Source organism: Nanorana parkeri, unplaced genomic scaffold (assembly GCF_000935625.1).
Source record: "Nanorana parkeri isolate BGI_ZX_2015 unplaced genomic scaffold, ASM93562v1 scaffold10, whole genome shotgun sequence".
NCBI classification, from domain to species: Eukaryota; Metazoa; Chordata; class Amphibia; order Anura; family Dicroglossidae; genus Nanorana; species Nanorana parkeri.
In genome coordinates this window covers 2,828,649-2,838,818 of record NW_017306278.1, presented here as the reverse complement: position 1 = coordinate 2,838,818, position 10,170 = coordinate 2,828,649, and the positions used below count along the sequence as shown (strand labels likewise).

General features: G+C 49.1%; 1 protein-coding gene across 1 annotated transcript in view; it reads left to right on the top strand.

The window, feature by feature from the left end:
- The window catches only part of CTR9 (CTR9 homolog, Paf1/RNA polymerase II complex component), a 26,848-nt gene extending 24,218 nt beyond the window's left edge, over positions 1 to 2,630 (top strand). Inside the window, exons 24-25 of the mRNA XM_018555412.1 lie at positions 1,076 to 1,191; positions 2,168 to 2,630. Of these exons, the coding sequence (XP_018410914.1) occupies positions 1,076 to 1,191; positions 2,168 to 2,564 (513 nt within the window). The 3' untranslated portion in view covers positions 2,565 to 2,630. The remainder of the gene's footprint in view (positions 1 to 1,075; positions 1,192 to 2,167) is intronic.
- The last annotated feature ends 7,540 nt before the right edge of the window (positions 2,631 to 10,170 follow it).

The window sequence follows — 10,170 nt, the reverse complement described above, 5'->3', positions numbered from 1 at the left end:
ACACACAACCCATCCACACCCACCATACACACACACCATACACACACACCATACACACACACCATACACACACACCATACACACACACCATACACACACACCACACACACACACACACACACACATACACACACACACACCATACACATACACACACCATACACATGCACACACCATACACATGCACACACCATACACATACACACCATACACACGCACACACCATACACACACACACACCATACACACACACCATACACACACACAAACACACCACACCAACATACACACACACACACACCATACACATACACACACACACACACCATACACATACACACACACAAGGATCAACTAGTCAAACTGTAGTACCCAGAGGAAACCCACGCATGCAGAGGGAGTACATGCAAACTCCATGCAGATGGTGTCTGGGCCAGGATTTGAACGAAGGACCCAAGTGCAGCTCGTTTTCTGCCTTCTGGGGATAGAAGCCGGACGAAGTATAATGACTCCGATACTTGTATCGGTGCTGATGCCGAGTATTCTTACTCGCCCAAATGCTCCAATACCGGAGCTGATATCAGGAAGCCGGGCAGCAAGTCATTACACTCTACCCGGCTTTCTGATTCACCGGAAAGCCGGCTCCATGCTCCCTCGTCACTTGGTGACGAGGGAGCATGGAGCCGGTTTCCTAGCCAATCGTGGAGCCTGGTGCAGTGTAATGACTCACTGCCCCGGCTTCCTGATTGGTCGAGAAGCTGGCCAATCAGGAAGCTGGGCAACTGGTCATTATACTGCGCCAGGTTTCCTTAATGGGACTTCCGGTATCGGCGAGTGCCGGGGAAAAAAAAAAATATCAGTACTTGATACCAATAATCCGGTATCTGTGCATCCCTAATATTTTCTTACACGTCTGTCTATTTAAGGACCTAGCAGCTTTATTACTTAGTAGCACGAGGCCTACCTTTTGCTGGCAGCCTCATGAGCAGTTTCAGCAGTGTGAGAAATTGAGGATCTCAGAGATCGAATGTTAAATGGGCCTTCTCCTTTTCTTTTCTTTCTTTCACTTTTTCAGCCGGTTAAGGTTGAGCGAACTCCGGCTTCCATGAGAGGCAAAATCAAGTCGAAGGCCATGATCTCCTCCAGTGATGACTCCTCCGACGAGGACAAGCTGAAGATCGCCGATGAAGGGTGAGGAGAGATTTATGAATGAAGCTTCCATGTTGTACTCCATCTGTCTTATAGTCTCACTGCTCCAATTTAGCATTTTCTTGCTGTGCTACAGAATTGTTACATGTACCCCAAATTTTCTGACTTGGCGCTGAGCCCCCCAACCTCCTGACGTTCCACTGTCTAACACGAGTGCCCCAGCAGCAAATAGCAAAGACTTATTGGAGTGTGGGATGATGAGTAGGGCAGCAGCAAATAACGGAGCTCTCTTTGGATGGTGGGGAATGAGTAGGGCAGCAGCCAATAGCAGAGCACTCATTGGACAGTGGGATGATGAGTAGGGCAGCAGCCAATAGCGGAGCACTCATTGGAGACGGGTGATGAGTAGGCCAGCAGCCAATAGCGGAGCACTCATTGGAGAGTGTGGTGATGAGTAGGGCAGCAGCCAATAGCAGAGCACTTATTGGAGAGTAGGGTAATGAGTAGGGTAGCAGCCAATAGCAGAGCACTCATTGGAGAGTGGGGTGATGAGTAGGGGAGCAGCCAATAGCAGAGCACTTATTGGAGAGTAGGGTAATGAGTAGGGTAGCAGCCAATAGCAGAGCACTCATTGGAGAGTGGGGTGATGAGTAGGGGAGCAGCCAATGACACAGATTCCATCGAATGATGGGGGGGATGAGTTAGGGCAGCAGCAGATAACACACTTCACCGGCCCCTGTAAGCGGTCTGGCAGCAGCTCAGCCGCCAGAATCACTTCCACTATAAAGCCGACTTTACAAATCTAAACGCATAGCCGCCGGGAGTCTGTTTTAAAGGGGCCGCTGCCAGCAATGTACGAGATGCGTCTGTGGCAGTGATCTCTGTGGCTCCCAACGCCAAGATCCGCTGGCTGTGGCTCCAACGCTGTCCTCTGCTGCCACTTGTGTGGTTTGATGGAATATTTTTTTTGGCTCCTTTTACAAATCCGCTAACTCGTCACTTTTCTCCCTTCATGTAGAAACGCCAAAAACAGCAACAGCGACTCAGACGATGCCGGCAGACCGTCGAAAAAGCGCATCATGTCCGACAGCGACTCGGATAACGGTAACAAATCCGGAAGCGGTGGCGGCAGCCCGCAGAGGTCTCGACAGTCCGGCTCGGACTCCGAAGACAACTGGCCAAAGAAGAGGCGAAGGTCGGACTCGGGATCAGACAACGGCTCCGTCCAGTCCAGGAGAAGCGCGTCCGGAGGGTCGGACAACGGGTCGAGGGCCGTGTCGGGCAGCCCCCAATCGGACAGGGAATCCGACAACGAGGGTTCCGCCAAAGGTTCCCCCAAAGGTTCCGCAAACGAGTCGGAGCAGGAGATGTCCACCAATGAGAAATCTGACCGCGGATCTGACGACAGCGACTGAGCGCGGCGCTCCTGTGTAATTAATGTAAATACTTTAAAGTTCAGAATAGAAAAAAAGGAATAAAAAGAATTGTATATATTTGTCGGTGAAGCGAGGAAGAGACGGCGTTTTTCTTCATTTTTTACTGCTGTCGGGGTCGCCGGGTCCTAAAGCGGTGCAGTAAAAGGAACCTGTCAGGAGTACAGAGGGTGCTGTGCTGATGTCTTGCCTGTCTTTGCCCATGCAGAGTATGGTGATGGTGTCTCTGGAAGGGCCCAGCTCTTTATACTCACCTGGGCTCCCTTGCTGCTCCCTGTACCTCGGCAGCCAGTGCTGAGACCAGCTGTGTTGGGCCAATTGGTGGATCGGTCACATCACTCACCCAGTCATATGACCCTGCTCAGGACTAGTGATTGGCTGTTTAGGCTCCAACGCCTCATACGGGAGCCGGTCACAAGCTCTTATATGCCTGTAAGTGCCAGGTATGCTTGCCAGCCGCAAGGGAGCACAGGTAGGGTAAGTGTATGGGGGCCGGGGGGATGCCATTTCTAGGGATGCTGCCATGGGCAAGGTGACTGTCTATTTAAAGACCCGACTCCGAGCTCCAGGTTTCCCCCCAATAATAGGTGGCGCTGAACTTGAAATGAAAAATCCAATGAGGGGAATTTATCAGAACTGGAGCAGCTGTGCATGGCAACCAATCGGCATCCACCTTTCATTTTCAAATCTCAACTAAACAGAGAAGCTGATTGGTTGGTTGCCACTTACAGCTGCTCCGGTTTTGATCAATTCCCCTCATTGTGTAAAAAAAAAAATATCAAATCCAATATCCACCATTTCAGTGAAAACAGATTCCAGTGTATGTCCGTATACATTCCACTGATCAGTGACTCCAGGGAAAACAATGACGTCTTCCTTGTATGGTCTGCATGCAGATCCTCCACCTAATGGGGGGGGGAGGGGAGCAGCACTCGCCAAAATAGTTTGACCTCCAAGTCATGGGAAGGTCAGCGAACACCAGATCTAATCCACCTGTACCGTAGCCTAGACGGCACTCCGCGGGTGATCATTGCCTATCATTAATTAAGATCAGGGGTAGGCAATCTTGGCACCCCAACTTTCGTGGGACTACAATTCCCATGAAGCATTGCAAGACTCTGACAGCCACAGGCAAGACTCCCAGAGGCAGGGCCATGATTTGTAGCTGAAGTTGCCAAGGTTGCCTATCCCTGGTTTATATTCTGGGGCATTGTTGATTAGGGCTGCAGCTAATGATTTTCATAATCGATTAGTTGAAAATTTAAATCAGGTAACTAATCGATTGGTTGTATAAAAATTCTCTCCTGATGATAATAGTTGCCAACTATTCTATTCTCATCGATTAGTTGTTGCAGCTCTATTGTTGATAAGTTGTGCAGTGTTGGGGTTATTACATCCTCCGCACCCTGCGCTAATTATGCCGAATATTTTGAGGCGTAATCGCCATTTTTCCCAACTCCGCAGCGGCACCCTATGTATTTCTGTCATGACAGGTCTCCTTTAAAACCAGACCAAGCTTTTCTACAACTACTGCCCTTTAGGTTGGTTTCAGATGCAGTATGTTTTGCTTCTGACCTAACCAGGTGTGCTGATCGGATGCAGGTTTTGACAGGACCGGAGCTGTCCAATAGGAGCCCAGTACATTTTTGAATACACAACAACAGACCTCTTGGATTTGTACCGTCATAAGCCGGACTGTCCAAGGAAAATGGTGGCTAGTGATCGGTGAGAACCGCGCTGGCTGCTGATGGTTTTTGTTCTCTGACCTTTTTTTTTTTTTTTTTTCTATTCACATGGCTGAAAGTGATGAATTCGGCTGCTTGTCGGATCGGCGGCCATTACTGTGATTTTTACCAAGCTCTTGTTACATCCAGAAGACTCCGGGGGAGGGGTGGAGGGAGGGACTGTGCTGATTTGATATGTCATTTTCATTACTTTCCATTTTTGGGACCTGGTTCTGGAATCTTCTGTTTGTTGCGGGAGGAAGTGTGTCGTCTTTTCCAGGAGATTGTACGAAAGTCTGCTTCAACTTTAATAAAAGTAGTCGTGTGTTTCCAGTGCACGTCTATAATCCTCTTTTATGGGAACTTCTCTCATTTTCTGCATTCTGTTAAATGTACCTCCTGAGGGTGTTTGGTCGGTTTTATCTGTTCAATAAGTACCACAAATTAGGGATGTGCCGAAATTTCAGCTGCCAAATGGGCAAAATGCCGATGGTACAAAAATGGTGGCATATGCGGTGCATCCCCAGCTTCTCTCCTCCACCTGACCGAAGCTGGTTGCAAGCTTCGGTCAGCGTCCCCTCCGATCCCTGCTGCTCTCCCCCCACCTGTCGGCAGAGGGAGCAGGGATCAGAGAGGACGCGGAGCTGATCCAGCTTCCGGCACCCAGCAGGAAGGAAAGACCTGTCAGGAAGCCGAGGGGGAGTGGCAGGGAAGGACAGCTCGGCTCTGGTGATGGGAGGGGGCAGAGCCGTCAGGATGCACAAACACTGAGCGATCAGTACTGATCACTCAGTATCTAAATAACTGAGGACATAGTGATTACTATGTTTCCAGTTATGAATGAACAGGAAGTACTCTACATCACTTCCTGTCCATTTATGACTAGGGACATAGTAAATATTTACTGCTCACTTTATGAATGAACAGGAAGCAGCTCAGTACGGAGGCTTCCTGTCCATTCATGACTGGGTTCATAGTACATATGTTCTATCTCCAGATTGTGAGTGGACAGGAAGCCTCTGTACTGGGAGATTCCTGTTTGTTGAGTGCTGGGGCTGCAGAAAAAGAGATTGAGGATACAGTACAGATTCCCCAATCTTTTTTTTTCTATTTTAAAAGGGAAGTATTTCCAAAGACCCCCCCCAGCAGTAAAGTTAAAAAAAAGTCTAAAAATTTGGGTGCATCCCTACAAAAAAAAAAAATCTCCAGTGCTCCCTGGCTGTTATCAGTTACCTTGTTCCTAGTCCTCTCTGACTACAGAATGTCTCTCCCTGTGTTTTATAAAGAGAAGTGTTCTGTAGTCCTGCAGTCTAGATAGGCAGAGCCAGCTGTCAATCACGCAGCTGGGTGGATCTCGACAGTCATGCTCAGTATATAGCGAGCTGCGGCGTCTCAGTATACCCCGAGCTGTAGCTTGCTATATACTGAGCTTTGGGTGACGGGAGGATGCTAGTATATGTCCTCCTGTGACCTTAAAGAGAACTATGGGGGGAAAACACTGACCTCATAGTTCTCCTTTTTAAACCAACAGTTCCTAGTAGATCTTTCACAAAAATCTGAAGAGCGCCTTGATGTGTGTGCGTCCGTGCTGACAGAACCTGGAGTCTGAACACTTTCCTGTGCTCACAAGGGAAGCAAACAGCAGCTGCACCTCTAATCCACTGATCACATAGAGTAAGAAGATTGTGGAAACTCCTACAAAGACATTTGGAAAGCGGATGTCTTGCTCCAAGCTCATCTGTGGCTAACCTCCTAATGCAGCTGGCGGAAGCTGCCATTCTATGAAGAAACCGGATCATAAATCAGCAAAGATCAGAAGGCCTTGTTCACACCAAATGCAGAGCAGATCCGGTCAGGTTTCTGCACGCTGCGATGTGAACTGGAGCTCAAAATACCATAGGAATACATTGGACGCAGTTTTGATCCGGTCTGCAGCTGCTCTGCTCCGCGCTTGGTGTGACCAAGGCCCTAACACTCAGCCCTGTATGCCAAACCCCCACGCCCCCCTTTTCATTTCAAGGTTTCACACAAGTTAACTATGTGTGATGTTTGCCAAGGTATTTCTTCTACCTACGTTAGCAAAACTCCGGCCCTCCAGCTGTGGTGACACTACAAATCCCATGATGCATCTCTCTTCGGGAGTCGTGGCTGTGAGAATCTTGCAATGCCTCATGGGATTTGTAGTTCCACCACAGCTGGAGGGCCGGAGGTTTGCTACCCCTGCTTTATGGGTACAGACGAAGCAAGCTAGCTGGTCAGAAGGTGCTTTTTTTACAGAATGGAGGGAGCCGCCCCTACGATGGAGATATTCACTAGCTGTCCAGATGAGTAGGCGACGAGGTAGCTGCAGAATTCCAGAAGTGTTCTCGGGGACATCACAAGACAGTATAATAATTACAAACATCGGATTATTGCACTTTAACGTAAAATCCCTTTTTTTTTAAGTCCATTAGGGGCACAGGAAGTCTTAAAGGAGAACTATGAGGGGGGTGCTTTTCACTCACCTCATAGTTCTAGCCGACCTGTGACAATGAGACTGTCACAGGTCGGCTCAGTGGATCGGGAGGTGAGCGAACACATACCGGCGTTCACTCACTTCTCGATCCTGTCACTGCAGAGAGCCGTGACGGGAGGGACTGGATTCCCCGCTCCGATCCGCCGGCGTTGACTGGCGGGGCGGGTACAGCTGGCTCTGCCTCTGGATAGGCAGAGCCAGCTGTCACTCACGCAGCTGGCCGGATCCAGACATAATTGTTGGGATCCGCTACGGCTGCGGCGTCTCAGTATACCACGAGCTACAGCTCCCTATATACTGAGCCTAGGGTGACGGGAGGACGCTAGTTTGTATCCTCCCGTTACCCTAAGGAGAACTATGGGGAAAAACACTGACCCCATAGTTCTCCTTTTAACCTTTGGGTTATACTACTGCCCTCAGGAGGATTGGACCCTAGCTAACGGGAAAAAAAACTGTAGGCCAGCCAAGGATATCCTCTCCTACTACCAGCATGCCTTAGGTTGCAGCTTCCCAGGAAATCAGCATCAAGCTGGCTGCCCGGCTCCGATTGGCTGGGAAGCTGACTCCATGCTGTTTTGCCGAATTGATGTCGATCTGCCAGGAAGCTGGCTTCCTATCCAATCAGCATGGAGTTGAACCTGTCTTCATGTTCCCTTGCGGCACTGCCGATCAGAGGAAATCTCCCTCTGACTAGAAGTTCCGGTATCGGCATTTGGGCGAGTACGAGTACTCACGCAAATACTCGGTATCGGCACCAATACTAGTATCGGTATCAATGCATCCCTAGATTTAACAAAGTACAGAAATTCCTATTTTCTTTCTCATCTATTGAGGGACAGAAAGTCTTAACCTTCAGCATGTCCAAAAGCAGTCCAACTGAGGGGTAGGCAACCAGAGCCCAAGAGAAACCAAAACTGTGCACTGCTTGCAACTGGAACAGCTGCCTGAGGGACTTTAACCCCTGAAACTGGCATCAGATGAGGCCTGGACATCCACCTGGTGGTGGAACTCAAAATGTGTGCACGGAACACCAGGACAGGAAAGGGTGGAAGCTTCACTAATGGTCTGTCTGAGCCACCTAGAAATGATGGAGCAAGAAGTCGGTGCACCTTTGTGGGACCATCCAGAATGACAAAGAGAGAATCCATCATCCTGAAGGAAGCAGTGGCCGAGAGAGAAGACTCATAACCCAAATCACATCCAGGCAATGGAGGGAAATCTGTTGAACTGGAGCCAGACAGATGGGTGGAAGAACAATGTCCTGTCTGAGGTGACAGGCCGAGAGTACATTAGGTAGGAAGTTAGTTCTAGGCCTCGACACCACCAGAAACATTATCTATGAGCCTTCCCAGACTGTGCCTGAGGAAGGTGGGTGCTCTCGCCACCTGTGGCACCCTTCATAATGGCATCCCGAGTAGACCCAGAGACGTTTTCATAGGCCATGCCAAGTAAGCACCTCTTGAACGCAGGTTTTTCAGTCCAACACCTAATAGAAGTGTCCTCCGCTTGTGATTCTCATGCAGAAAATCTCCAGCAACCCATCACAACTGTAACTCAATGTTACAGCGGTCCTCTTCAAACATTCTATGATCAAGAGATCAACCACCATCAGTCAAACTGGTCATCATGATTTAATGGACCCCAGGCTAGGAACAGGGCCGGTTGAAGAAACAGGCTGATCCTCCATGAGCAGTGTTAAAGGAGAACTATAGGGTTAGGACATTTCCCCATAGTTCTCCTTAGGGTAACGGGAGGACACAAACTAGCGTCCTCCCGTCACCCTAAGCTCAGTATACTGCGAGCTACAGATCGCGGTATACTGAGACGCCGCAGTTATGTCTGGATCCGCCCAGCTGCGTGACTGACAGCTGGCTCTGCCTATCTAGAGGCAGAGCCAGCTGTACCCGCCCCTCCCCCGTCCGTTCCGCCAGTCAGCGCTGGAGGATCGGGGAGGGGGGAATCCAGCCCCTCCCCTGTCAAGGCAGAGAGCCGTGACAGAATCAAGAGGTGAGCGAGCGCCGGTATGTGTTCGCTCACCTCCCGATCTACTGAGCCGACCTGTGACAGTCTCATTGTCACAGGTCGGCTAGAACTATGAGGTGAGTGGAAATCACTCATCTCATAGTTCTCCTTTAAAAGGGCCGAGGTGGTCACACCCAGCAGAGCTATGGCAGACCGAAGTCGGTACATATTTCAAGAGCAGAGGACATGGATTCAGGCTGCAGACCTCAGCAACATCGAATGGGAACACTGCAAGCAGTAACTGGGCCATTAGAGTGAGTTGGGCATCTAGGACAGTCCCAGCTGTGTGTAGACATGTTGCAACTGTGTGTGAAGCAATATAGCTCAGGTTGAGGTAAGGACCTAGGTACTTGAAAAACTCCAACCGCTGGCAGGTGAGGGGCCGGATGTCTCGAGGTGACCAAGTCACTGGAGACAGGCTGAAGATCTGAGTTCCACATCACTCTTTGCAAAGCAGGACGCCGTTTCTTGAGTGCTGAATGGCAGAAAGACCACAAGACTCCACCCAGCAGATGTCAGCGTTCAGTCCCAATGTTGGGAACCAACTGAAAGTGGAAATCTTGAAGGCGCCCAGCAACCTTACCAACTAGTCAGCTCCAGTTGCTCACCCAACTCAGTGTTATTAGACGGGGCAAGCACTGAGGCAATGGATCTGGAAAGCCCCTTATGCAGAACAGTCCTCAAGGGTTAAAGACTCAAGTCCTGGCCAGCAGGGTGAACATTCCAGAAGCTAGGCTGAACCAGATCGGGATTGTAGGGACCAGGCCTGGCAGTGATGGACAGTCGTTTTTCTGGGACACTAGTAAAATAAAGTGATTTTATGCTGGTAGTAGGCGGCGCTATTCTGGGCTGGCCTACAGTCTGCCAGTGTCCAATCCTCTTATAGGCCGCAGTATCATCTTAATACTTCCTGCGTCCTTAACCCCTTCATGACTGAGGCCCTTTTTTCCATTTTTGCACCCATGTTATATTCCACATTTTAGGCCTGAAAATGACGTAAAACCCCCCAACATTATATATTTTCTGAATGCCAAGACCCTATAGAATAAAATGGTGGTAGTTGAAAATTTTTATGTTGCGCAATATTAGCGCAACTCCTTATTAAACCCCAAAATTTAGTGACAAATTTAATTAAATGCCCCAAAACACAACAAATTACCCATTTTTTTTAATGAAATATAAAAGATGAGGTTACAACGAGTAAAACGATACCCAACATGCCCAGTTTACAGATTGCGTGCGACCGTGAAACGGCGAAAAACTGCAGTACCCCAAAAAAACAATAAAAGACACTTTAAAAGCCCCCACAGGTCATCAATTTAGAGAT